At 53.9% G+C, this 27,498-nt stretch overlaps 2 protein-coding genes across 3 annotated transcripts in view; one reads left to right on the forward strand and one right to left on the reverse strand.

The window, feature by feature from the left end:
* USH1C (USH1 protein network component harmonin) overlaps window positions 1–22,831 on the reverse strand; it is a 45,708-nt gene extending 22,877 nt beyond the window's left edge. For both annotated transcript variants that reach the window (XM_057317086.1, XM_057317085.1), the window contains exons 1-14: window positions 22,696–22,831; window positions 15,260–15,327; window positions 13,715–13,858; window positions 13,471–13,609; window positions 9,043–9,151; window positions 8,884–8,908; window positions 8,621–8,678; window positions 8,215–8,309; window positions 6,226–6,310; window positions 5,222–5,281; window positions 5,023–5,079; window positions 4,569–4,711; window positions 3,468–3,533; window positions 2,985–3,109 (exon numbers count right to left, since the gene is read on the reverse strand). In XM_057317086.1, the coding sequence (XP_057173069.1) occupies window positions 2,985–3,109; window positions 3,468–3,533; window positions 4,569–4,711; window positions 5,023–5,079; window positions 5,222–5,281; window positions 6,226–6,310; window positions 8,215–8,309; window positions 8,621–8,678; window positions 8,884–8,908; window positions 9,043–9,151; window positions 13,471–13,609; window positions 13,715–13,858; window positions 15,260–15,327; window positions 22,696–22,731 (1,210 nt within the window). In that variant the 5' untranslated portion in view covers window positions 22,732–22,831. The remainder of the gene's footprint in view (window positions 1–2,984; window positions 3,110–3,467; window positions 3,534–4,568; window positions 4,712–5,022; window positions 5,080–5,221; window positions 5,282–6,225; window positions 6,311–8,214; window positions 8,310–8,620; window positions 8,679–8,883; window positions 8,909–9,042; window positions 9,152–13,470; window positions 13,610–13,714; window positions 13,859–15,259; window positions 15,328–22,695) is intronic.
* Window positions 22,832–25,006: 2,175 nt separating this feature from the next.
* OTOG (otogelin) overlaps window positions 25,007–27,498 on the forward strand; it is a 94,567-nt gene continuing 92,075 nt past the window's right edge. Inside the window, 2 exon segments of the mRNA XM_048213871.1 lie at window positions 25,007–25,161; window positions 25,775–25,835. Of these exon segments, the coding sequence (XP_048069828.1) occupies window positions 25,007–25,161; window positions 25,775–25,835 (216 nt within the window).

A 27,498-nucleotide genomic window follows, 5' to 3' on the forward strand; every position in this document is an offset into this window, starting at 1 on the left:
TCCCAGGAGCCTAATGCCCTACGGCCAGCTTCCTCTACAGGAACTGTGAGGTCAGGGGCAGGAACAGGGCCCAGACGCCCAGACCAAACTGCTGTGCTCTGGGATGGTGCATGCAGTGCTTTCAACCTCGGAAGCTTTAGTTTTCCTACCTGTAAAACGGGGTAACAACAGGGGCCTCTGACCTGACAGTCAAGTGAGAAATTTTTGCAGGGCATTCCGTTGATACTTGGGAAGTGAGGGACAGAGGATGGGAGTATCTGAGTATTACACACGCTCAGTGCCAAGGGCTTACGATGCAAGAACAGGTCCTCCTGGCTGCTTCTTAACTGCCGTGGGAACTCTGGGTCCTTGGGGGATGTCAGAGCTATGTGGGCAGGGTCGGGGATCCAGAGGGGGTGAGGAGATTCCAAAGAGGAAAGGGGAGACATGTGGTTAGGAAGACATGAATTCTGACATCACGTGGAGAATAGCAAATCATCCCTTCCAGTGCCTTCCGACCTGGACTTTGGCCTCCCTATGACTGTGGAAGGTAGTGTATGAGTCTGCTGTGAGCTGCTTATTAATATTTCAAATATTAATTAGAAGAGCTTGCCCATTCATTTATGAAAAGGCTGTAAATTCAGTTCCTTTGCTTTTGGCTCAGTTTAGGTTTACTCAACAGTGGAACATTGACACTTTCTTGCAAACAAGAATGACTACTTAATAAAACAATAGGAAAACAAATGATTAATTAATGGTATGATAGGAAAAACCTCCACTTCTAAACCATGGGGTCTCTTGGGGGTGGAGGTTAATTGATGGGGTCCTTGATGGAGAGAAAAGCCTAGAAATATCTTATTTAAAACCTCATCTCCCAAGGCTCCTTCCAGCTCTAGGATCCTTAACAACCCCCTCCCTCATTGCTGGGGTTAAAGAAAGCTCTTCTGGGGGCCTCTTGACAATCTATCCTGCCTCAGCAGAATGTTGGGGTTCTGTTGGGTCAGCCATGGGGAGGCAGGCAGTGCCCCTGGGACAGGGGTTGGTGAGAGAAGCAGCCAGTCTGACCGACATTGTTAGAATGAGGGGCTCCCTTTTCCAGGCAAGAGATGCTCCACACTCTTTCCTGTCTGTTCAAAAATGTGTGGTCCCTCCCTCACAGGCACAAACCCCCGAGTCAGGTATAACCTACCGGCTAACTGGGCCCCAGAGCTGAAGAGTGGCCAGGGAGGAGCCGGCGGTGGGCTGGTCCCTGCGGGCCCAGCACAACAGGGACTGGTCCAGCCTCCCAGGGATGGGGAGAGAGGCAGGAACTGAGCTGGCTCGGTGGAGACCTTCCTGCATTTCCTGACTTATTTCCAAACGAGCTGAAGTGGCCAGTGCATCTGGAGATGCAGATGGATGGAAGCAGCAGCTGCCCTAGGTCAGGCAGCCAGGCTTGGGGCATCAATCCCATGCTTTGCTCATTCCCTTCGAAAACACTTGTATCTTCAAGCAAAGGGAAAGTTCTTGCTCCTTTTATTCAAGAAGATTGATTTGGTTTAAGAGCACTAAATAAATAGCTAGCTAGAGAAAGGGCTTTTATTTTTTATAGCTCCTGAGAGGGTGTGTTTGCTCTGAAGCCAAGACCCAGTTTCTAGAAAGGTACTAAATTGACTGGGATTACTTTCACGAGAAGCAATTAAAATCGATTTCTCTCCTTCTGAAGCTCCTGTTTCACTCATAAGAGCAAATTAGCTCCCTGTCTAAAACAGATTATTCACCAGGAATTTAGCTCTGGCCACATCCTCAACTAATACCAAATGTCAGGGGGGAGGCTGATGAGAGCTTGCTTTGTCCTTCAGAGAGGACTCGGAGATGACACCATGCCCTGCTGCCAGGAAGGAATGTGCTAGCAGATGTTTGCCCTGCACCCAGGGAGGAAGCCCAGAAGCCCAGCCCAACCTCTTCGTTGACCCAAGTGGCCTGTGTTGGCAAGATGATGATGTCCCTCTAGGGCTCGGGTATGCTCTAAAGTCGGGGCCAGAATTGTCCAGACCCCATCATAAGATCCCGAATGGCTGCGACACAGCAGAGACGGGGAACCCCAAATCTAGAGGTTCTCAGGTCAGCTGAGCACAATCGGCTGCAGTAGAACTGGCCCTTTGTCACGTAAAGTGAGTTAGGCTCAATCTGGAAACCTGGACTCGTGGTTGCTACGGCCCCCAAGCTACCTTGCTTGGCTTCCTGCCACCAGCCCACCAGGCAGCACAGAGATTGAGCTCCCACTTTGCCTGGTGGTGTGAGCTGCCCTGTGAAGAGACATCCTGGCAGTTGGGGTTGAGAGGTGGACTGGGGAGCAGGTGGTGGAGGCCTGCCCTGAAACTGGTTGTAAGAACATAGGACAGACGAAGAAAGGAGGTACGAAGGGCAGAGGGAGCTGAGGCCCCAGGATGGCTGCAGTGTGGGCCTAGGAGGGGTCAGTCCTCTCCCTGCCTCCATCCTGGAAGGGGTGTGACCACAGCCCACACACAGGGATGCAGGTGGCAGGGGCGCTCAGGTAAGCTCTCCCCACAGTTACCGCTCAGCCTTGGACCACCGGTCCTCTCCAACATGAGCACTTCCCCTCTTCCTGGCTGCTGTTGCCCCCAGCTCTGACTCACGGCCAGGTGGGACGTGGACACAACACCCAGCAAGCCAGGATGACGGTCCCATGCTCGCTTTTGCCACAGCTTTCCATTCCCTGGTCAGCAGCCCAAGGGCAGGAGGAGAGATCCATCTGCCTGAGTCTGTGTTGTGGGGGAGAGCCTGGCAGCAGGCCCCTGAGGACAAGGGGGCAGACAGATCCCGCCCACCCCAGGGCCCTGGCACACGGCTGCCCCTCCATGAAGAAAATGCATCCCAGGGAGTCATGACCTCTTCACCCGGGGAGGTGGTGGTGAGTGGAGGAAGACCGGCACCTCTGTCTAGACACTCCCCAAACCCCCAGCCCCAGAAGGAAGCCCCCTCCCCCGGCACACGATACGTACACTTAGGCTTGCGAAGGGGTATTGGGTGCACTTCGGCGGTGATGGTTTTAGGTGAGAGCAGCTGTTGCTTTGAGCCCCAGTCTTCTTCCCACTGCTTCTTAAACTTCTCCTCCTCTTCTATAATCCTGAAATAAGATCCCCATGCCTGTGACTGGGGTCAGAACTTTCGCAGGCCCACCGTCTGCCTACTGGGAGACCCCACACAGCCTGGGGAGAGGCCGCGCAGCGTTAGCCGCAGTGAACAAGACACAGACCCTGGTACTTGTATTCTGCGTCGAGTGGGAACGCCAGCCTGGGGATTACAAGACCGTGTTCTAGTTACCCCAACATGAGGACTTTCCTAGGGCTACTGAATGGCTACAGATAAAGGAGGACCCACAAGGGGACTAGAGGGCCAGGCAAAGTGGGCCTGGAGGTAGCCTCTGTCCAGCCACGATCCTGACACAGACAGGTGTGTGCAGACATGTGGACCCGGGCACTCACTGTTCCATCTCCTGCCGGTATCTTTCGTTCTCCTCTGCTGCCTTCTGGGCAATTTCCTTTTTCCTTCTGAAACACAAATTCAGATTGGCCTGTTGGAGTCCATGTGAGAGAAGCGAACTCTTCTTGTAGCTAATTCCTGATTTGAAAAAGGTTTAAAATCTTTCTTCCAGGCTCCCTTCCAAGGATGCCGGGACCAGATTTGGATGCCAGGGAAGCGGGTCCAACAAAATCTGGGCCCTGGGCTCTGGTGTGGTTTCGTCTGGCACTGCTGAGCAGAGATTCTGTGCTGCCAGGGATGGGAGGCAGATCGACGCAGGCCACACTCTGTGCGTCGACCTGCAAATATTTAGATAAAGTGGCTGAGGATAGGCAGGGCCTGGCTGGCGTGAGGTCCTTCAGGAGGAGGGCCCCAGACCCCAGGTAGTCAGGGCTGCTGGCCAAGGCCAGGCCAATGGGGCGAGGTACCACCGGGGCTGGTTCTGCAGGCTGATTCTGTGATGGGGAAGAGGCGAAGATCCTGTCCATCTTCCTGTCCCAAATTCTTTTTACACTCCTAGGATGTACCTGGATTTGGATTTTGACAGTATGGCTTTTTTCCTGTGTGTGACTTGCTCACCACATTTATTTTCTCAGTCCATCATCTCAACCAACCCCAGGAAGAGCAGGCCTTATTACCACAGGCAGGAGTGAATCCCAGCTTGGCCATATATGACTTTGTTCGCAAGTGGCTTAACCTCTCTGAGTTAAGACCTCTCAGTCTCCTCACCTCTAAAATGGCTTAATACCACCTATCTTCCAGAGCTCTGCTGGGAATTAAGTAAAACATAAACAAGAGGCTGATACCAAGCCAGCCACATGACTGATACTCAACAAATGTTAGCTACTGCTAGTAGCATCCATTTTCCACGCTCCTGGGTTTTAGAAGTCAGGGGCTCTCCTCAGCTACAAGGGAAGATGCTGGTGGTCTGGAGGCTAGGGATGGATGCACGAGCCCCCCTGAACCCATGTGATCTGAGGACAGGCCTCAGGGGGGCAGGCGACGCTGGCCCAGGACAGCGGGCGGGGGAGGGGCACGGGAGGCCGGCGGGCCGCTGCACTCACTGTCGCTCCATCTCCTGCTGCTCCCGGAGGATCTTGTTGGACTCCATGGCCAGCCGCTTCTGCATGAGAAGCTCCTGCCGCTGCAGCTCGCGCTGCCGCGCCTCCTCCAGCCGCTCCCGGTCTGTCAGGAACAGCTCCCGGCCCTCAGGGAGTGAAAAGAGGCCCCTTGCTCAGTGTCCCGGGGAACCTGGGCACCCACGGCCACAGCCCTGGGGACCGAGACGCAGGCTGTCTTCTTATGGCCGTGGCCCCCGTGTCAGCCACCGTGGCTCCCGTTGTCTCTGGACAAGCTTCTCCTGGCTGGGCAGAGATCTCTCCCTCCGCTCGGTCAGAGTTTCCGTAATGGAGACCCTCCGGCCTTTTCTAGGAGTGTGTGGCAGAGATCAGGGGTCTGAATGGCTGGGGCTGGAGGTCAGGGGTCACGGGGCCCCCTACCAGGGCATTCTGGACTTACGGCTCCAGCTACGATGGAGATGGTCAGGCTGCGGCTACTCTTCAGCACGTTCACGGCCTGGGGGGACAAGGGGACAGACCAGAGCAGCTCGAGGCCTCCAGAGAGCACAGACGGTCTCAGACCCCGTGGCCGGTGGAGGGGCGTGAGACGTGAAGGGCAGACGAGATAACGGCCAGCAGCTGAAGACCCCGCATCTCACCTCCTTGTGGTCCAGGTTCGAGAAGTCGATGCCATTGACTTCGACAATCTGGTCCCCTGTCTGGTGGAGAAATGGAGAGGGATCAGCGTGTTTGCACTCTCTGTAAACCCACTCATCTGCAGGAAGGGCTTCCCCTGGCGGCCAGGGTCAGAGGTTGAGTCTTCAAGTGGCTGCACCTCAACTGTGTTCCTGATGAACACAGCAGTTAGAAAGCTCTGATGGGATCTTCCCAGGGCACCTCCACTTCATATCTCTTTTATCAGCTCTCAAATATTATACCATTAGAGGTTCATTCCTTTGGCTGAATTTATGACATTTGCTTTTAAAACTCAATTTGTAGACATAGGAGCCTTTGGGTTTCTCATATAGCAGAGGCTGTGTTGAGCCATAATAATAATTTGTATAATAGCTAACATTCGTCAATCCCTTACTATGTGCCACACACAGTTGGAAGCATATGGTATTAATTCATTTAATCCACACAATGACCCTAGAAGGAAGGCTAGTGCCCCCATTTCATAGGAGAGGAAACTGAAGCACAGAAACAGGAGTAACTTGTCCAAAGTAGAGAGTAAGAGTTCTGGGTCTTGCACCAGACCACGTAGGTTTGAATTCCAGCTCAATCACACTAGGTATATGATTTTGGAAAAATCACACACTTTCTGCAGGTCTCCGTTTCTCCATCTGTAAAATGAGGATAATGACAGTACCTAATTCTCAGCGTTCTTATAAATTTTAAAGGGCTCAGAACAAAGACCTTCCCAGTAAACACGCAGTGCATGTCAGTTCTTATTATCACTACATTGCTAAGCTCGGGACCAAAGGCTCTCGGAGCTGGGAGACGACTGTAGAAAGATCAAGTGTGAAGCCTTCCCTCGGGGGTGGGTAGGACTCAGCAGCCAGTGGCCGCCGACAGAGGGCTATGTGGGAAGGCCTGTGCCTCTGTCGCTGTGTGATCATCGTCTGACCCATGCCCCCACTGGGGTCGTCTCAGGGCGGCTCACCTCCAACCCCACCTCTGCAGACAGGGAGCCAGGCTTGACATGGCTGATAAAGATGCCGGGCTTCTGGACAGGCCCGCTGGAGATGCTGCGGAAGAGATGGGAGATGCTGGTGAGGCTCTGCTCATCCCTGCAGCATTGTTCACTCTCAGTGTCCTGTCCCCTCTGCTTGCATGTCCGGTGCTCTGGCCCCTCAGATCCGGGTCACCCATGAGTCTCAGTTACCCATGGTGCTCCACCATTTACCTGTCCAGCCTCATTTCCCCATGGCAAAAGCTGCCCCATCCCTCACCCAATATACGGCACAGGCTGTTTCTTCTCTCTTTCTAGCGCTTTCTTATTCATTCCTTAAGACTCAAATGCTATCTCTTTTACAAGGTTCTCACCAAACTCCTTATTCTATCCCCAAGATTCAGCTAGTTGCTCCCTCCTCAGTGCTCCCAAGATACCTACACCAAGGATGGCATTTGTATTGTCATTTTCCCCTCCCACATCTGTGCCAGACATCACTAATTGATCACAGCACTCTTTTCCACCAAACCTAGATACAGCCTTAGAGTTCTTTTCAAAGCACAGTCGACCCTTGAACAACCCGGGTTACAACTGCATGGGTCCACTTATATGTGGATTTCTTACAGTACATGCTGTAAACGTATGTTCTCTTCCTTATGATTTTCTTTTTCTTTCTCTTTCTTTCTTTCTTTTTTTTTTAAAGATTTTATTCATTTATTTGACACAGAGAGAGAGAGAGACAGCCAGCGAGAGAGGGAACACAAGCAGGGGGAGTGGGAGAGGAAGAAGCAGGCTCCCAGCACAGCAAGGAGCCCGATGTGGGGCTCGATCCCAGGACTCCGGGATCACGCCCTGAGCTGAAAGCAGACACTTAACGACTGAGCCACCCAGGCGCCTCTCTTCCTTATGATTTTCTTAACAACGGTTTCTTTTCCCTAGCTTACTTTACCGTAAGCATATAATATATAATATGTAAAACACAAAATATGTGTTAAGCAACCGTTGATGTTATTGGCAAGGCTTCTGGTCAACAGTAGTCAAATTTGGGAGGCGTCAAAAGTTATGCATGAATTTTGGACTGGGCAGGGGGTCAGCAACCCGACCCTCGCATTATTCAAGGGTCAACTGCATGGTGGACTGGTCAGGCAGCCACCACTAACTGATTAGAAATAGCACGGGATGGGAGACCTGTCTGCCGTCTCTGACGCAGAACACAATTCCATCAGAGTCCTTGCCACTTACTGCTGTAACTATTCAGTGGCTTCCATGTTCCCGATATTCTATAGTCTAATCTCTTAGGAAGGAGGGACTTTTTTATCACTTACACTTGGCCGAGAAGTGTTGAATAAAAGTGTACGGATGGAAATAATACAAAAAACTTACATAGTAACAGCTACTGTTTGACAGCCGCTTACTGCCTGCTGGGCACTAAGCTGGTACTTACCTCTGTCACCTCATCCCTCCTCCCAACAACTGGCTTTGTGGGTATTCTTATCCCCAATTTATAGGGGGGAAACTCGGCTCAGCGTGGCTAAGTGACTAGTCCGAGGTTCGAGAGCTCGTAGATGGCGAGCAGGGTTGGAACCTAGCCCTATAACGGTAGCGCCTGTGTGCTTAATAAGAACACCCCACGTGGCCCGTCTGCAATTCCCTGGCTGCGACCTAAGGAAGCCCACAAGGTAATAAATGAAAAGGGAACTGTAACAGAGATGACCAGCTGGACAGGTTCCTTTTGCAGTGACTTGAGGGCCCACCCAAGGAACATGGCTCTGCCTTTGGGCCTCAGTTTCCTCATCTGTACAATGGGCCTGTTAGAGCTGTCCCTCTGGCCATATAGGGCTGTTGTGAAGCGCAGGGAAGAAATCAGGCCCCGAGGAAGTGTCATCCCCTCAGAAGCAGAAGTGAGAAAGGGGAGCGGTGTTAGGGGTCTACTGGGGTCACTGGCCATGAGTGAACCTCAGGGCATGCCTGCCCCCCCACCTGCAGCCAAGGCCCCGGGATCCCACCAGGCTGATGAAGACCTTCTTCTCCTTGCTGTCCCGAGTGCCAGGGAAGCTCAGGCTACTCCGTCCACCCTGGAGGAAGGATGGGATAAGGGTCACTGGGCGTCCACATCTGTGCAAGTGGCCTCTTAACTTCATAAAGCCCTTTAGAGCAAGCACTGTCCCCACATAAGACCGCTCGCTGTTCTGTCCCTGGGGGTTATGTCTGCACCCGCTGGGCCTGGCTGAGGGCCCACCACCCTCAGGGACATTCTGGATGCCCTGGGGGCCTGCCCGAAACCCCTGAACTCACATTTCTGGGGCAAGCCCTCCCTTTGGGACCGGCTGCCCCTCCTTGAAGACAACCCCATCCAGGCCGCATTACAGGTGTCCCTGGCCCTTACCCCGGATTCTGACACAAACTGATCCACATACTGCCATTTGAGGGGCTCATCAGGAGAGCTGGGGGGAAGGGAAAGGAGAAGAGCAGTCATTAGAGAGAGATGTCTGAGGAGCCAGGCTCCAAATCCAGATCAGCCCGTCTGGAGCCTCCAGCCACCGCTGGCCTGGGAGCAGTGCTGGCCTGGCTGAAGCCAGACCCCGCGGCCAATCCCAGGACCCTGAGCCCACAGCAAAGAGTCTGTCTGCAGAGGAATGTCCTGCTTACCTCTTCACAGGAATCAGGCCAATGTCTGTGGGAGAAAGGCATGGGGGTTAGGACGGCTCCTCCGCCCTCCCCTCCTCCCCCAGGAGCTGGGGACCCCGCTGCCTCCCCCAGCCTAGCCCGCCCCTCTAACAGTGCCCGCTGCCCTCTGGCCTCACTCACGTCTCACTTTGATGGACACAGTCTTCTTGGTGCGGATGAGGTCGATGACCTCCTCGTGGGTACAGGCGGAGATGGAATAGCCATTGATGCGGACGATCTCATCCCCCACCTTGGCCACAGACAGAGGGAATGAGCACCGGGTTGAGGGGGCATCTGGCAGCTGGGCAGGCGTGCCCCCAGATGCCCTGGGCCTGCTCTCCAGGAAAAGGGATGATGACCATGCCTTCCCTCAGAAGAAACCTTGGTATGTACCCTAGTTCCTTGTTATGACCAACCTACCCTCCATCAGCCTGAGGGGTCCCACGGTGGTGCCACGTCCAAGCAGCCCTTCTGGCCCATTTTGCAGATGGGAGAACCCACACGGGAGGTGAGAGGCACCGAGAGTGGGTAGCAGAGCTGGAGCTAGAACTCAGGACTCTATCCCCTCACTCCAGTGCCCCCTTTGCCCTACTGGGTCACCGTCAGGTTCTGGAACCCATGCAAAGGGCGATCCTTCACCGAGATTCAAGCAGCTCTTCTTTGACCTTTGTCCCACCCCGCCCCAAGGAGCAGGCTCTCCTGTCCTTGGTCATCACTGTAACACCGCACCTGAGTCAGGGTGGGGAACCTCCATGATTCCTGACTCAAGTTCACGTCACTGACACACACACGAGTTCTTTCTTTCCCCTCCATGGATGCTCAGGGGACAGTTTAACTCTGCCCCAGCCCTGACCTCCGAATTCCCAGGCTGGGCGTTAGCAAAGATCCGGGAACAAACCCAAGGCTTTGGCATCGGATGACCTGGATTCAAACCCCTGCTTCTATTCTTATTCAGTGAAGTACCCTGGGTAATTCTCTTTTTAAAATTTTTATTACTCAAAAAAAATCATTTTTTAGTTCGCTTTCTGACTCTGTGCTTGGGCTTTCAACACTTTCACACTGCTGCTCTGCTCCCACTAAGGAAAGCACGCTTGAGCCCGTCACAAACACACCTAGCACACCTGGAACACCACCGGCCCTGCTGGCGTGTTTTTTCATTTTAGACAACCTCCCAAGAACTGTAGGTGCTGGGGCGCCTGGGTGGCGCAGTCAGTTAAGCATCCGACTCTTGGTTTTGGCTCCGGTGTTGCTCTCAGGGCCCTGAGATCGAGCCCCACGTTGGGCTCTGCGCTCCGTACAGAACCTGCTTGTCCCTCTCCCTCAGCTCCTACCCCCACGCTCTCTCGCTCTCCTCTCTCTCTCATAAATAAATCATCTTAAAAAAAAGAACTATAGGTGTCACAGCACAAACTCCTCGGAGGTGGCCTGGGCACACGCCACATGCGGAGTCTGGTGCCTTCCCAACCGTCTTGGTCTAAAGGTCAACGATTCTGTTAGCAGGGACTCAGGACAACCTCATTTTGTTCGAGGCTGCTCTGTAGAAAAGCCTGTGGAGATATGCCAAACGCTGGAGCATTCGGAATGCCTATGGATGCTGTCCCCAGAAGAGGGAAAAAGGACCTGGGCAAGTCTCTTGAACTTTCTGAACCTCAGTTCCTCTCATCTGTAAACAGGAAATGCTCTGGCCGCTGTGAGAATTACGTAAGCATGTCCGTGTAAAGCCGGCCAGCACCTGGCACACGGTCAGTCATCAATACATGGTCACTACTGTTCTCATTCGTCGGGCCCGGGCCCTACATACTCTCACCCTCCTCGCAGGACTTCAGGCGTCATTAGACTGGGACAGACAGGGGCTCACAGGCCTGCAGGGCCAGCCCTGGACACAGATCTGCGGTGAGCTCAGCCCCTGCGGGATGCTGCCGCGGACCCCTCCGAGCGCCTTGGCTCTGGGCATCAGTCCAGAAGCTCCTCACCTCATAGCTGTGGGGCTAGAAGGACCCTCAGACATCGGATGAAACTGGGGCCCAGGGAGGTGATGTTTTGTGTAAGGTCACCGGCCATTAGCTGCCAAACAGGGACTGGATCCTGGAGGCCCCTCTCCAGTCTGAGGACGGCCTAAGCCAGCTGGCGGCTTCACTCACACCACATGTACCGTCCTTTGGGGACTTGTTGGTACATGTGGGGGACGCAACTTGACTCTGTGGGGTCCGGGAGCTGGGTGGGCACACAGCCTTGTGAGGGGTTTGGCTAGGCCAACTCCCATGGTCTACAACACCCCTACAGTGTAACCTTCTCAATACTGCCATCTGAATGCTTCCGTTCCACACCCCAACACAGACCCCAATCTTCTCAGGGGCCTGATGAGAGTGGCAAGGGGCTCAAAAAGGTGCCAGAGGGAGGTTTCACTAAAGAACTCTCTAGGTTTCTGGGGACACCTCATGTGAGGAGAGCAGTTGGGCTAGTTCCTTGCACCCACTTTTCACAGCAACTCTGTTTCTGTTAATCAGATGGGGAAACTGAAGCTCAGAGAACCAAAGTGATTTGCTCAAGGTCACCTGGTTAATAAACAGTGTTGCTGGGATTTGCAGTCAGGTCTCCTCTACTGACAACGAGTGTTGTCTCTTGGGCATCAGGAAGCAGAGAGGAAGGGCACCTGGCCAAGCCTGGCTGCAGTTCCCCGCATCCTGTCCTCTCTGGATTCTTGCCACCTGTCACGGGTGACCTCAAGTCCCATAGGAAAGGCAGAGATTACTCTGTCCATTTTACAGCTGGGACAACCCAGGCACACAGAACCATCCTCTAGCCCCGGATGACAGAGCATGTTGTGCAGAGCAGAGGGCCTAGCTTCAGAGAGGACACACCTGAAAAAAAAAACCTAATATATATCCAGGGGGTAGACCAAACTGGTCAAATCAGCAGGGCCTTCAGTCCAGCCAGGCTGGGTCTGAACAGTCTCTCCCCTGCCTTCCAGAATCTTCTCCTGTCTTCAGATCTCAGGCATGAGAGCTTCCCAGAAACATGAGCCCCAGACAGGTGAATGGAGGCAGACGTTTCCCCAAGCTCCTCTGAGTGAGGTTCCCTGTCTTGTTCCTAAAGGGAACCCGTTTGGGACCCCAGTCAGAATGATTCCCACACAACTCCTGGCTCAGGCGACACTATCAGCTTTCCTCTAGCTCTCGCTCCAGCGTGGAGCTCTGCAAAAGGCCCTTTGTGCAAAGGCCACAATGAGATGACGATCTGAGGGACAGGGGCACAAAGGACAGATGAGCCCGTCAGCCCAAGAAAGAGAAGATAATTTATAAGCCTGAGAAACAGGTGGGAAGGTAAAACTCTTAAGTTTCATTAAAATCCCTGATGTCCCCAATCATGGAGGCATCACTGAGAAATGCTTGTCCTAGGAGGTGAGTTCGCCCTGGAAAAAAAAGAGGGCCTCAGTCGATGCCAAGAGAGGAGCTCATTATGTTTTTTCTCCGGCTGTGTTTCTGGGCTGGAAAATGTGCCCCACAGGAGAGGGGTAATGAAGTGGCTGAAATTTCAGCCGCCACCGGCGAGCCGTGAGACAGGGATTTAGAACAAAGCAATGTCTGTCAGCTCCCACTTCCCACCTCCCGCTCCACGGGGTCTGAACCGTAAGTCCTGGGCCCCCCAAAAGCCCCTGTCTTGGCAGCCTGATAACAAACAAAGGAGGCAGCTTTGGGAGGGGCTGGGAGGGCCTCTTCTATCTGGGCACACAAAAACACAGCTCTGGCCTCCAGCAGCAGCGAGATCTGGAGGTCGGCCGATCTCTGCTCAGACACGGAGGTGTGGGACCCCAAGGGAGAGGCAGCTGGGGTGCTGAGGAGAGATCCCTGGGCTTGGCAGTCAGGAGACCTGGGTTCAGATCCCGACTCTGCCACTTACTGGCTGTGACTCTAGTCAAGTCTCTGAGCCTCTATAACCCCGTCAGATGGGGAAGATATAGTGAGAACCAGTTGTGAGCACATTGCCTGGCACAATATAGGTGTTTATTAAATCTCCCTCTCTGCTTACTTAACAAACACATAGCACTCTGTGTGGGGCACTTTTAATAAGTACTTTATAATATAAATCCACTTACTCCTCATGACAACCCGATGAGGTAGGGAGTGTTATCATTATCCCCACTTTATAGATGAGAAAACTGAGGCATGGGGTTAAGTAATTTCACCACAGTCTCATAACTCATGAGTAGCAAAGCCAGGACAGTCTGGCTCTGGGGTCTATGCTCTTAAACACCACACCACACTGGGATTTCCTTTTCTCTTCCAGTAAAAGGCCGCACGTCCAAAGCTTCAATTGCCGGGACATCACTACACTCCTCCTTCGGGAAGCAGGGAAAGGGGGTGTGAAATGCAGCAGCCAGCTTCCCAGGTGGACTGAAGAGAACAGGCAATTGCCTGAGCCTGATTTCTATGGGCCCGAGGAAAATCTGTCAGGATGTGTCAGCTTCTTTCTTGCCCGAAGTCTCAGAAAGTGAGGCGACCACGTTCTGTGGGGAGGCAGGAAGCCTGAGGCCCTGACTCCCCATTCCGCTGGACTCTGCTCGCTCACCTGGAGCCCGACGCTGTCTGCCTGACCGCCTTTGATGAGGTGGGAGATGAAGAGCCCGCAGCCGAACTCGAGGCCCCCACGAACGCTGAGGCCGAGGCCTTCGGGGTGCAGACGGTCCAGACGCACCTCCTTCAGCTTCCTGCCATAGGAGAGGTCAGGGATGGCCCATTCGCTAGTGAGTGACCCTGTCCATCCCAGGTGACCTCTGCCACCCCTGCCTCTGGCCTGGTGGTGCCCCCTGTACCTGGAGCGCCGGGGCGTCAGCTGGTCGTACTCCACCTGGTGCTTCAGCGGGATCAGGGGCCTGATGGCGTCAAACAGTGGCAGGCGGCTAGGCTCATTGATGACCAGCTTCAGGTCTCCCACTAGCACGGCCACATCCATGGTTCTGCAGAGACACGGGAAATACCAGGAGCCTCACCCATGCCCGTGGCCTCTGACACCCAAGGATTCCCAGAGGAAGCAGTCCCAGGCTGAGTCCCCACCCCCTGGGTCCAGGCCCTGGAAATGGAGAGAACGCTCCTGAAAAGCCCGGAGACCCTAACTTTGGGCCAGGTGCCTCATAAGAGCTTCATTCTGTTCCATTAAATGTCACAAGGAAACTGGCAAGGTGGGGATTGCTAACCCATTCTACAGATGAACTCAAGCTGGGATTCAAACTCAGCTCTGCCTAATTCTGAAGCCCGGGATCTCTCCAGCCAGAAGACTTCATGGGAGACACTGGTGACCCCAATCGTATCCTGGACCCCCACTTCTGCTCCGCGGCTAAGCTCTGTCAAGTCTGCCCTCATCGTATCTCACATGACTCCTCCTCACCCCGTTCAGACCCTCAGCATCTCCAGCCTGCACTTCTCCAGCTGTCACCGACCTGCTCATGCTCGTCTAATATTTTCTAAACCTAAGTCACTCCCCTTCTCAAAACCCTTCAAGGGCTCCCCACTGCCTAGAGGCCACACTCCATGCTCCTCGGGAGGCTCAGGGCCTCCATGACCTGCCTCTTCGGAGCTGCTCCAGGCTCATGGCTGTTTACGGTCTCTGTGTGCCCCAAGTTCTACTCCCCCAGATTACTTGTCACTTCCCCTTTGCATCCTGTGCTTTCATGTCTCTGCACCTGTGCTCATACTGACCCCTCAGCCTGGAATGTCCTTCTCTGATATTTCCACCTATCACGCCTTCTTGGTCCTCCCCCCACGATTAGAAGCAAAACTCCTTTCTTCACATCTGGCTTTTAGTTCACCTTAGCAGTTATCTTACTGCAACTTCTATCAGAGTTCTTGGTGTTTGTAGAGTCTGGCTACTCCCCCACTCGACCACAAGTTACTTGCAGAAAGAAAGGAGATCTTATTCATTTCCAGACTCTGCATGGTGCCCAGCAAGTGGCAGGAGCTTATAAACATATGCTGACCCAATACAGAGGCAGGAGAACGACAAGAGGCCCATTGGACGTGCGGCTGGGGCAGCTGGCATTTCTTGTTCCATCTCACCAATCACATTCTAGGGAACCTATCCGGATGCTTGACAGCCTCCCCCATCGGAATACGAGCAGCCTGAGGGCAGCGACCAGGCCGACTTGTTCACTCGTGTACCCTCAGCTCCAAGCACACAGCGCACACAGAGTGTTAGAGTCGGTATTTGCTAAGTCAAGAGAACAGCGTGTCCGTTTCAATCCAGGAGCACTGAGCATCTGCCCCCTCCCAGAGCTCCCCAGGATGGGCCGGGGGGTTCCCCTGTCTCAGCACAACCCATCCCTCCCTAGAGATGGAGGTACCCAGGGGTCCCGCACACTTACTGGTGATACATCCGCAGCACGTCGTACAGATAGTCCTTCTCTGCATCGTTTTCAATCAGAAAGTCCACCTAGAAAACCCGAGGGCAGAATTCTAGCCCCAGGCCCAGCACGCCCATAGCAGACCCCAGGGAGGGGGAGGCCACCGCCACTCTCCCCGCAGTGTCTCCACAGGGCTGGGGCTGGGGCTGTGAGAGGAGGGCAGCCAGGGGCCAGGCTGGTCCTCGGACCCCAGCAGCCACATGCAGATCACCCCGACGTGGCCACAGGAGTACCTGTGCCCATCCAGACGTGGCCAAGCTGACCCTCACCCCCAGGTAGCCGTACATTCATACGCACACACGTGCCCCTCCCCATGACAGTGATGCAGCCCCGTGACAGCAGTGCTGCCGCTCACCCCCGTGGCCATGTCACCAGCGTCTACAGTGGCCGTGCCAGGGTCAGCTCCCCGGTCTGGAAGAAGCCCGTTGTCTTACCTGATGGTGGCTATAGTGCCGGATAACTGCTTTCAGAAAGGATTTGGGCCACTCGATCAGATAGCACATCCCACCTGCCAGAAGCCCCCTACCGTCCTCTGTGTCACCAATGCGGGGGGCAACTCCGCCCTGGCCTAGGCTGGGTTGGCCCCGACTTCTGCCCACTAGTCAGCCTCCTGGCCACTCCTTCACCTCTCCAGGCTCCTTCAGTCCCCCTCCCCCCCAGGGGAAGAGTCAAGTTACATCATTTCAAGTTTGCTGACGTCAATGGCTGGGACTCCAAGGTCAGGGTCAGGAGCTGTTTCATTAGCACCTCAATCCCAGGGGAACGGGATGGGTGGAAGCCCCGAATTCCACTCCCTGGGACGTGCAGTGTGAATCTCTACACGCCATATGCTTGGCTGTCTCTTTAACTCAAGACTGAGTAAGAGGGCAAGAAGAGCCTCAGGCTGGGAGGCGGGTAAGGAGGCTCTGAGCTGCACATGGTCAGGAAAGACTACGAGACAGGGCTCGGACTCCCCTTAAATGAAGTTCAGGTGCGAGGAGGCAGGGCGGTCTTGCATGAGTCTGTGACCCACTCTTTTATGATCAGCCAGAACCAACTAAGAGGGACAGATCCAGGGGGCTGTGGCAGACGTGTGCTGAGGAGTGTGGGGAAGGTGGTGACCCAGGGCTGAGCCAAGAGGACAGAGGAAGGCTGCAGACAGAGCAGCTGGAGTGCGTCCATCATTCGGCAGACACCGCTGGGCACTGTGCGCCTCTGCGCGGCACGGTGATGTTGAAGACCTACTGTGTGCCAGGTGCTTCACACTGAGCGCCAGGAATCAGGGGAACGGCACAAAGCACCCTAGCGCAGGCGCTCCCTGCAGCCAGTCCTTGGACAGCTCCTTGTTCGCTCATTCAGGCCATACTCTCCCTTACTGACTGCCAGCTGTGTCTGAGGAACTCGACGTGAATTATCTTGAGCCTTCCGACAAAGCTCTGACGTGCAAGGGCATTATCGTCCCCAGCGACAGATGAGGAAAGACGGGCCCAAAGAAGCAGCAGAGCTGAGACTCTAACTCCTGCCCACTGGCTCCAAAACCCCTGCCTTTTTTCTAACCACCACGTAGTATCCACTTACCAGATATAACTTTTTGTATGCGTTTGTCTAATACACATTTATGGAGCACCTACTGTGTGCAAGACACTGTATCTTCTTTTTCTAATTTAAAAAGCTTTTCCTTTCCAGGGTGGCTGGGGGGCTCAGTTGGTTAGGCATCTGCCTTTGGCTCAGGTCATGATCCTGGGATGGAGCCCCCACTCATCCTGCCCCCCACTCCCGCTTGTGCTCTCTCTCTCGCACGCTATCTCTCAAATATATAAATAAAATCTTAAAAAAAAAAAAAAAGCTTTTCCTTTCCTTGGATGTCTCTTGATATGCGCACAGAAATCCTAAAGGAGCCCACCACCTACGAAGACTTTATCATCTCAATGCCTCCTTCCCCGCCCACCCTGTGTCTGTCTCCTCCGTCCCACAGCTGCATTCTCTGGCTGATGGTCAACCGGCTCTCTGCCATCAGTCTGTATGGTGGGGGGTAGGGGGGTGCAGGCCCCTTGTCTGGGGTACTTAAGGTAAATTCTGGGTTTAGCAACTTGGGCCCTTTCCAGCCTCATTTCCCAGCATTCCTCCATATGGACTGGCCCTTCAGGACAGCTGTGCAGGGGAAGCAAACAGCATTCAGCTCGAGCAAATACAAGTCCACGTGTGCACCCAGCCAACGAGTGAGAAAGGGAGCAAGAACGAATTGAATAATGCATGTTGTTCCGCTCAAGGAACATCTGCCCTCCTCAGGCTGTTGTGGGGATTAAACAAGTGAATATATACGAAGCACTTCCACAGTGCCCAGGGCTCCAAGACGTCAAGGGCTGGGAAATACGTGCCGCATCTCTTCCTTTGGGCCCCCAGGACCCACTCTGCAGCCTGCTCCGTGCTGCCCTGTGTCCCGGGAGGCTTGGCCTGGGCTCCCTGCCCTGACACCCGGCTGGTGGTGACAGGGCCTGAGGAGAAAGGAAATGGGGCTCCAATTCCCCAGCTCGCTCTCTGCTGGCTCACCTTACATGCAGGTCGGAGCTCCTCTCTGCAGCCGTGGCTCTCCCCTGTTCTGGGGGCCCCCCTTCCTTTGCCCCTTCAGGAGCACCCGGCCCCCTTCTGCTGCCCCCAGGCCCTGTTAGCACACCTTGCTGGCTCACGTGTCCCTGCCCTTCATAAAACTCTCTTCAGTTTCCCATTTGGATGAGCCGCATGCTGCTTCGAGCCTGGCTGCTGTGAAACACGGGCTCTCAGCGGTGGTGGAGCCAGCAGCATCTTCTCTCTGTGAGCTCTTCCTTCACCATCAAGACACCTCAAACATCAGCTCTCCTTGGCCAACCTTCGCTCACACTCCCCCAAAAACCTGTCCTGTCATTCTCTGTGCACGAGACACCACTTTCTTCTCACCTCTGCCATGGCACTGGCCGAGCTGTGTTGTACATTCTCTTTCCTCTCCCGTCTGCCCAGACCCAGGCCTGGGAGGAGTGCGCAGGGGGAGGGCAACAAGCCCCTTCCCCGTCTGGAAGTCCCTGTACCTCTCTGTGCTTCATTTTCCTCGTCTGTAAAATGGGGAGGAAAGTCCCTGTTTCATAGGATTTCATCCTTCTATGAGGGATTAATCATTGTTTTTTTTTTATTATTCATTGAGTTAATAATCATTAAATGCTTGGCACAGTGCCTGGCAAATAGTAAGTTCTCAGTGTTTGTTTAGTTTTATTTAACTAAATGAGTGAGTGAGAATAAATGACTACAGATCCTATATTCTCAGCAGCTGGCGGACCCTGGGCCCTCTGTAAATGTTGGTGGGATGAATGGATCCAGCCACACTTCTTCCCAGGCCTTCACAGCATGCATCCTGGGTAGTACTAGTTATACCTGACTCTTGTTTTATTATTCTTCATCTTTTCAAGACACTTGTGTCCTGCTAGCTAGTTGGTGGCATTTGACCCAGTGCTTGGCACAGCTGATCGTGCCCTCCTTGCCCTGCTTCTCCTACCTCACTTGTGGTTCCTTCTCCTCGTTCTCTCCCCTAAAGGTTGGGGTGCTCTGGCCCTGTTCTGGGCCTTCTCTTCCTCTGCACCATGTCCCTAAGTGGCCTCATCCATCTCGAGGTTGAACTACCACTTATTCCTCAGGGACTCAGTGAGGCTCCAGCCCAGGCCTCTCCCTACCATCTTCAGACTCCCACAGCTACTGGCTTCTTACTCACCTCTCTACTTAATGGTTGAACAGGCATTTCAAACTTAAAACATTCAAAATGGAGCTCTTGGTTTCCGCCAGCTCTCCTCCCCACCAACCTGCTCCTCCCAAAATGGAGACTCCCTCTTGATGCCTCTCTCTCCACACCCACAGATACCCATCAGCAGAGCCCGTCAGATCTACCTTTTCTTGTGTTCTGTAACTGCCCCTCATGTTGCTCCAAGCCCCCACCTCTGGCCTGGGCTGCTGCAGGAGCCTCCTGTCTGGGGTCTGCCTTCTGCTCCTGGTCCCCTCAGTCTGCTCTCTACCAGCACTCAGAACCATCACTTTTAAACGTAAAGCAGTCATGTCACTCCCCTGCTGGCTTCCCATCACTCTGAGAACCCAAAGTCCTGACCAATGCCTTCGAGGCCCCGGCCCCACTCTCATCCATCCCCCATTACTCTTCAATCCGTAATTCCTCTCAGAAACACCATCCTATCTGCTGTTCCTAAAGCAGGGCCTTTCTACTTATTGTTCTCTCTTCTTGGAATGTTCCTCCATATATATCCCCATGGCTCCTTCCCTCACTTCTTTCTCGATGTCTGTTCAAATAACAGCTCTCCAGCGAGACCTTCCTGACCACCATCTGGTTGCCCTCTATCTTCTCATCCCAGTTTATTTTTTCAGAGCATTTGTCACTACTTTGCATTATATGATACTTGTGTTGGTTTACTTGTTAACTGTCTGTCTTCCCCACTCAGGAGCCAGGGACTTTGTTCTACTATTCAATGGTTACAATACTGTCCCGGCGGATCTTAGGAGCTCAGTCAATGTTTATTACAAGCATGCAGGATTAGCAAAAACACTGGGAGGCAGGGGCTCTTTCTGATCTCCTTATTTATCTCCTCTTCCCACCCCCAAGTGCCTGGCCTCGGGCATGGTACACTACAGAGATCCATAAATGCATGATTGCTGACCAGGCAATACGAGCTTTTTTAAGCAAACGTGTAACCAAGTTCCTGCCGCGTGCAGGTGAAGTGAGCACAGGGGGAGCCTTCTTTTGAAAATCTGGTTCTTCAGGGAAGAGGCTTAGTCTCTGCTGCTCCCCTCCCTGCTCCTCGGTATCCATCCAAGGCTGTTGCTGGGAAGGGCTTGCAAGTGCTGCTGATGTCCTTGGGAAACTGCATAAGCGCAGAAGGACAGACTCTGCTCACCGGCCTGGAGCCTGCTGGCTCATCCGACAAGATGCTCTGCAGGTGTCCACTGGTGGCTGTGGACCAAATGGTTACTACAGGTCCAGAGTAGCCAGTCCTTGAATTCCTATTTAGTCCTAACAGCCCAGTGAGGGAAGCACTCTGAACCTCATCTCACAGCGGAGGAAATGAGAGCTCAGAGAGATTAAATGACTTGCCCAAGGTCTCACTGGCAGTGAATGGCAGGGCTGAGATTTGACCCCAGTTCTGCCTAGCTCCAGGTAACAGACAACAGCAATGGACATTTGTTGAGGACTCCCTAAACACCAGGGTCCACTTAAACTCCCTACGCGCATCTAGACCTCATCCAAGCCTCACAAGAACCTTACTAGCTAAATATTATTGTTATCATTTAACGAATCAAAGAACAGAGGCTAATAACTTGCTCAAGGCCACACAGCATGTTCCATGACAATATGCCATTTGTCATGCTACCTCCAACAATGAAAGATTTAGGTTACAAACCATTCCCCCAGAGTATATGTGCCCTGTAATGCTAAACAAGGGACAGCTAGAAAGCAATCAACAGGAGCTGTATATTTCACCCAGTATGGCTGTGTGCCCCCATCTGTATCCTCTGCTGCTTTGTCCTCTCTCCCCAGTCCTAGATGATCTCCAACCCGGGAGGGCAAGGCTGCTGCTGTCTCGGAAGCAGCAGGGCACAAAGTCCAACCCCGGGGCCTTGCCCAGCCTGATGTCTGCCCCGCCTGCACACACAGGGACATAAATAGGTAATGACTCTTGTCATGAGGAAGAGCGTGGCAGTAGAAATACAGAGGCCTGAGGCCCATTGGAGCCTGCAGGGCCCGGAGAAGAGAAACAGAGGCTAACTCCAGGGCCCCCGGACACCAGGGACCAGGGACCCCAGAGGTAATTCTCGAAAAAGAGGCAAAGACTAGTACCCACAGGGAAAAGGCAAAAGAGGACCTGATGTTACTTTCTGCCCAGGGGCAGGAAACTGAAATTCAAGCCTGAATCTTGGGGGAGGGGATGGGGAGGTCGTGTTCCTTCAAAGTGGGTTGCCTGAAATCTACACTCACCAAATGCCCTCAGCAGCTGAAATTTCTCAGCTCATGTCCCCGCACCGGTGGACACTATCTCTTGATTCCCTTGCTATTCACCCCAAACTCCTGTGGAACTTCTGGCTACCTCTCACTCTTAGACTACCCAAGGCCTCTTTTTTAGGACACTTCTGCAGGTATGAGCTTCCCCCTTTGTACCCTACGAAACCTTGACCCCCAACACTCAGCACCCAGCCATGGATAATTATTAGTGTAAGGTCTGCCGCCCACCTGCCCAGTAATCAATTTGAGGACACAGACGATTTCTAGCACAAGAGCAGGTACTCAAAATACATTTATTAGACGAATGATTGCCCTGTGACCCTAAGCTTTTGTGGCCCCCACATTGGCTGGCTACTCTGGCTCCCCTGGGTTCCCTCTCTGGGGAGAGAGGGGTTAAGCACCCTGACCTTGCCTACCTGAACTCTACCCCCTCAGGCTTCAGAAGAGGTTTGGCTTGTCTAAACGCCAAAGACACTGCTAAAAAAAAGTCTAAAGACACTGCTCCTCTGGGCAATGTGAGGGTGTCAGGGCACCCAGTCACCTATCCCTCAGGCAGCCTGTGGGTAGCTCTAGAAACCCCTGGCTTCACCCTTGGGCTCTGAAGCATCATGAGTCCTGGTGGGGAGGTCCACTGGGTTACCTCCAATGGTCCTCTCTGGCCTCAGGGCCTCAGCAGCTCCTGCACAGCTCTGGAAAGAGTTCTGGAAACATCCTGGGTGAAATCCAGTAGCTTTCAATGAGGGCCTCTGAGAATCCTGGACCATCCCTAAGGTCCCTTATTGGGACACACCAGGGGTGATGTGGCTCTGTCTGAAGACTCTGTCTGACTCTCCCTACTTCCTCCCTTCCTCCCACTGCCCTCTGGTCAGCACCAGTTCCTCAGCTGCTTCTCAGGCCCTAAGAAATGCCCTGAAGCAGGGAGGGGGCTCCCGGAATTGCTTCTAACTCGTTTTTTTGAAGTCAAAGTACAGAGGGAGGCAACCAGTTTCCCTTCCCACCAATCCCCACCTCTCAGACACTGTCCCATACCCTCTCCATATGCTCCAATGGCCCTGAGCTTGGGGCATGTCAGAGAAGCGTCCTGTCTCAGGCCAAGGCCGAAAGGCATTCCAACCCCAGGGAAGTCCCAGCCTGGAAGGCGGAAGGAGAAAGGACACTTTATGAAGATCGGTTTATGGGTTCCTACACCTGGAGTCGTAGTGTCCCCTCCCTTATTTTACTGGGTACCCCTGCTGGAAACCAAACCACCCTCAGAGATCCTAGTCCATCCACAGCCCTAAGCCTCCCCCCTCCCCCCGCAAAAGGGAGGGTCGGCGCGGGGTATGTCCATCCCCGACCACCCTGCCAGGACTCCAGGGTCCTGAACGCTTTAGGGGTCCCTAGCAGCTCTGACCTTGTGCCGGAATTCTCGAGCCACCTTCCGGTCCATGGCTGGGTCAGATCGAGCCGCGTCGCTACACAACTCGCTACTTTGGATACCCGGCCGCCCCAAGCCGGCAGCAGCCGCAACAGAGATCCGCCGGCCCGGGGAGCAGTGGGGCGGGGCCTGAGCGCGGTGGGGGCGGGGCCTGGGCGGGGCTGGCGGGAGGTCCGAGACACCTGTCCTGCAACTTGTCACCTCCCACCGACAACCCCGGCGCAAAGGTCCTGGAGTGTGTGTATATGGTGGTGGCGGCGGTGGCGGTGATTGGACTCGAGTCCGGCGCTCTCCTTGGAATGATCCCCAAACACAAACAGTTGAGGGAGAGGATCTTGGGAGGCGTGGGCAGGAGGTTTGGGACTTTCTTATGGAGGTCGGAATACTTTTTTGAGGAGGTCCTGAGATTCTCACAAAGGTGGGTAGGGATAACCTATGGACACGCAAATAGAAGCGCATTTGCGCGCTCCTGCGGTTTTCACCCCTGCCAGGCATCTCACCTCCGCGTCCATCCTACAACGGCCTCCTCCGCGGGCCTGTTCCCAGTCGGAAGAAGTCTTTGATCTGGGGCTGGGTCTTATGCAGCTCACAGAGGCCTGAACCAGTGGGTGGTAGGCACTGCCCCTTCTGAACCGACTTCCCCTCCCACCTCCCTAGATCAGCCCCACTTCAAACACACACACACACACACACACACACACACACGAATGAATGCACGCACGCGTGCGCACACACACACACACACTCACTGAGGCGTGGAAGGGCCTGGCAGGGACATCCTGATTTACTGCTGACCTTTACCCAGGGCCCAGACCCCATGTGATTCATTTGATTCAATTCAACTGAAGTTTGTTCAACTCCTAGGTCTAGCGCTGGTGTGTGCAGACAATGAGGAACCAAGCCTGGGACAGACTGAGAAGGAAGAGGGGGTCAGGAGAGGGGTGATAAAAACAGGCGTGAATAGGAGAGAGTGGGGACCTTTAATCATGGAGCTGGTGCCTGGATTCAATCCAGGGTGGAGGCCTGACCTGTTTGCAACATGTCAGGGGGCAGGGGACAGGGAGGTGGACAGCAACCCAAAATAGTGAACCACTTACAACTGTAACTTCAGGGACACCTAAAGACCCCCGTCCTTTTCATCTTATCCCTAATAGCTGCAGTTTTGCCAACAGACTTATTCTTATTAGTACTAAATTATTGCTTAGTTTAGGATATAAATCCTTCCTGCAGAAGAACCTTGAAATATTACCCATGTTCTCACCTTAATATTAACTAGTTAAGTCAGAGATAAAAGGGGGAAGACTTGTGGGATTTTCAAAGGTCCGGGAAAGACACTCAAAATATATTCCCCTCCAGCTTACTTTGTTGATTCTCTACATCTCTTAACTAAGTCATATCTGTTATTTCATAGTTACGGTCCAGGCAGAGGGGCAAATGGCCTTACAAGGGAAATGCAGTTTACTAGCCACCTCAATCCTTTTCCATGACCAGCAACCCCACAGACTCTCTCCTTCTTTAAATGCTTCTCCTCCCGGGGCGCCTGGGTGGCTCAGTCGGTTAAGCGTCTACCTTCGGCTCAGGTCATAATCTCGGGGTCCTGGGAGTGTGACACACTTCTGTCATTCAGTAAACACTTTCTGAGCTGGGGCCTGAGCTAGTGCTGGTCATACAGAGGACTAAGTCACAATCCACTCCCTAGAGGTGCTCAAAACTGGATGTAACGTAGGGCCTTGGCGCCTTGGAAGCTGTAGTGGTGAGGGGTGGGAGCACAGGCCAGGATTCTGCAGGCTTGAGCCTTGGTTCTGCCACTGACAACTGGCCACCGAGTGGCATGTCCCAGGGCCCCTGTGAAAGGAGAGTGGAAGACCAGACTCACACAGCATCTTGCGTGTCTGGTGAAAGGGCCTTCCAAGCAAGACCCAGGCTTCTAAGCTGGGGATCTTTGAGGAGTAAGGGATGTTGGGGGCTGCATGGCCACCTCCTTGCTCCCCCAGGGTACTTAGGGTCCAGTGATCTGAATCCAGCCCCCTCTAGGTAGGGGCGGCCAGGGGTCTAGCAGGACAAAGGCTGGGCCACTGTCTGGCGCCTAAGTTATGGTAATGAGTTGGGCAGTCCTGTCCCTCTAGCTCGGGGAGGAGCCAAGCACCTAGGAGGAGGAACTGAAGGAGCCCTGGGGCCAGAGAGCGAAAGGGACCACGGCCACTGAGTGGAGGTGTGACCCTGCCTTCTCAGGGACAGGCACTAGGGCCCAGCCCTGCGCTCAGGCTTCCCAGTTTCTGTGCGCCCCATGGGGTCCCTGGCCCCGTGCACCCCCATGCCGGCGCTCTGCCTGCTACTGGCCTGCATCTGGCTGCCCCGGGGTGAGCCTGCGGACCAGTCCCTGCGGGCGCAGTCTCTCGGTGAGAAGGATGTGGACTAGGGGAGACTGGGGGCTGGGGGGATGTTTAGGGGAACGGGTGGGGCAGGTTCTAGAGAGGGAGGAAAAAGAAGTTTAAGGGAGGGCACGGCGACGGCCAAGGAGAGGGTCAGAGGAGGGCGCCGAAGGAAAAAGAGTCCAGCGACAGCGGCGGGAATGGGTAACAAGCTAGGCAGGATGGAAGAGACCCGAGGTGGGGAGTTAGAGAGAACTGGGGACAAAGAGTAGGAGAAAAGAGGGAGACCGCTGTTGGAGAGGTCGCCAGAGAGGGGGAGAACAGACTGAAGTCTGTAGGGAGAGAGAACGGTGGGGTGGGGGGCAGGGGTTTGAAGAAGAGGCTTCCTAGCAGGTGGGGGCAGGTGGTGGGCGAGCCAACAAAGGGAGGCCTGGCTTGAGCGGAGAGCAATCCTCCCTAGGCGCAGCACCCACAGCCCAGGGCCATGGAGAGCAGCCTGAGCCAGCCCAGGAGCCCAGGTGAGCAAGGGCAAGCTTGTGGCTGCCCCGCCCGCACCTCCCATCTTTATTTCTGGTGTGGATGACCCCAGGGTTTTAGCACAGAGGGTGGGGTGCACTTGGGGTGGTGGGGAGGCATGGCCCATTCCTATCCCCTCCCCCACGTTAGGTTTGTTTCTCATTTAGCCACAGACATCAGGAGGTGCCCCTCACCATAGAGGATGCTACGACAGTGATGGGAAGCCAGGTAAGAGGACGCCTGGAAGGCGGGCGTCACTGGGCAGGGGCTTATTTCTGTCTGGGACTGGGGCTGGCTGGGAGCTCGGCAGGTTGCAGGAAGGTTGTCTCTGCAGTTATTTGAAAGGGAATAGTGTTCCCAGTATATGTCTGAAGTATGCAAATTCACGGGGCACTTGTATTCCCACTTAACTAATCTCTTGAGACCTTGTAGTTGGTTCAGTTTGTTTTTGTTTTGTTTTATTTGGAGAGGAGGGCACTGAGAAGCCATCAGGACACAGCTGAACTCTCCCGTGCCCTGGGGTTAAGCATAAAGGTGAGGCTTTAGGCAAGTGAAGTTCTCTCTTACCTGCCTGGTCTAGGAAGGTACAAAACCCCGTAAGAGGCCCCACTCCAGCAAGGATGCCTTGAGAAGAGAGACGAAAATTGGGCCACTTGGTGGGGTTTGGGAGGAAGAGCTGGTTGGGAAGGAGAGCCTCAAACTATTATCCTCTGAGTCCGCACCACCCCTTGTTGCCCACACTCCTGGGGTCCTCCCTGCTGTCAGGAGAGGGGGTAGTTTGTTTTCTCCCTTTGCCAAATTTCTCTGGTCTTTGGATCGGGTGACTTGAGCTCTCTTTCCAGTCGTGTCCTGCATTTCCCTTGTCTGCAACCGCAGACACGTTACAAATCTGGCCTACCCACAGCCAGATCCCCCAGAACATCTCGAACCTCAACTCATGCACCCTGGCCCTAAGGATCAGCTCTGGGCAGCTCCTTGTGCCAGCAGGTTAGGGAGTATCATTTATAATAGGAAACAATGTGCCCCAAATACCTGCCGTTTGGAAATAGGTATGAAGACCCCAAGACAGGAGGAGAAAATGCTGATTCTGGAAGGGGTGGATTACCTAGGCTTCTTATTTCTTGTTTGTCCACTTTTTCAGGCAGGCCTGAAGTTTTAGAATCATAGTCAGATACAGTTTGAGTTGAAAGATAATGTTATTTTTTTTAAGATTTATGTATTTATTCGAGAGAGAAGGTGGGGGAGGGCAGAGGGAGAGGGAGAGAAGCAGACAGCCTGCCATGCGGCTCCGTCATCACAACCGTGAGATCATGACCTGAGCCGAAATCAAGAGTCAGACGCCTAACTGACCGAACCACCCAGGTGCCCCGTTACTCTTTATATATGATGAAATCAAGGCAGGTGGGTGACCTGCAGGGGCCCCCAGGAAGCAGGTGAAATAAGCCACCCTGTTGCCCCACCACATAAATGCCCCATAGAACTCCAGGAATCTGTGTGTTTTAGTGGAAAATAACCCTTAGCCAAGCACCTCATTCCCCTTGTAGGTTTCCTTCCTTGCTGGATTCCAGGGTAGGCCTCCCTCCCTTTTCCTTGGGGAAGCGTCTGGACCAGACGACCCCAGTAGGTTTCTCACATTACTCCTTAGAGCAAATAAGGGGTTGGAATGGCCTTCCTTTAAAGCCACTGGAGCGTGGAGGAATGAGGTCATTAGCTAGAAAGTGAACCTGGGGATCCTTCCAGGGCTTCTCCCCAGAATAACCTCACGGGTAAGGGTGGGGGTCCCAGACCAGCCGCTAACCAACCTACATTTCGGTGCTGCCACATTCCTGTAGAGCACAGCCATTCCCAGAGAATTGATGCTATAGACCAGGATGGGGGACAAATGCAGTGT

The sequence above is a fragment of the Ursus arctos genome, unplaced genomic scaffold, assembly GCF_023065955.2.
Source record: "Ursus arctos isolate Adak ecotype North America unplaced genomic scaffold, UrsArc2.0 scaffold_23, whole genome shotgun sequence".
NCBI classification, from domain to species: domain Eukaryota; kingdom Metazoa; phylum Chordata; class Mammalia; order Carnivora; family Ursidae; genus Ursus; species Ursus arctos.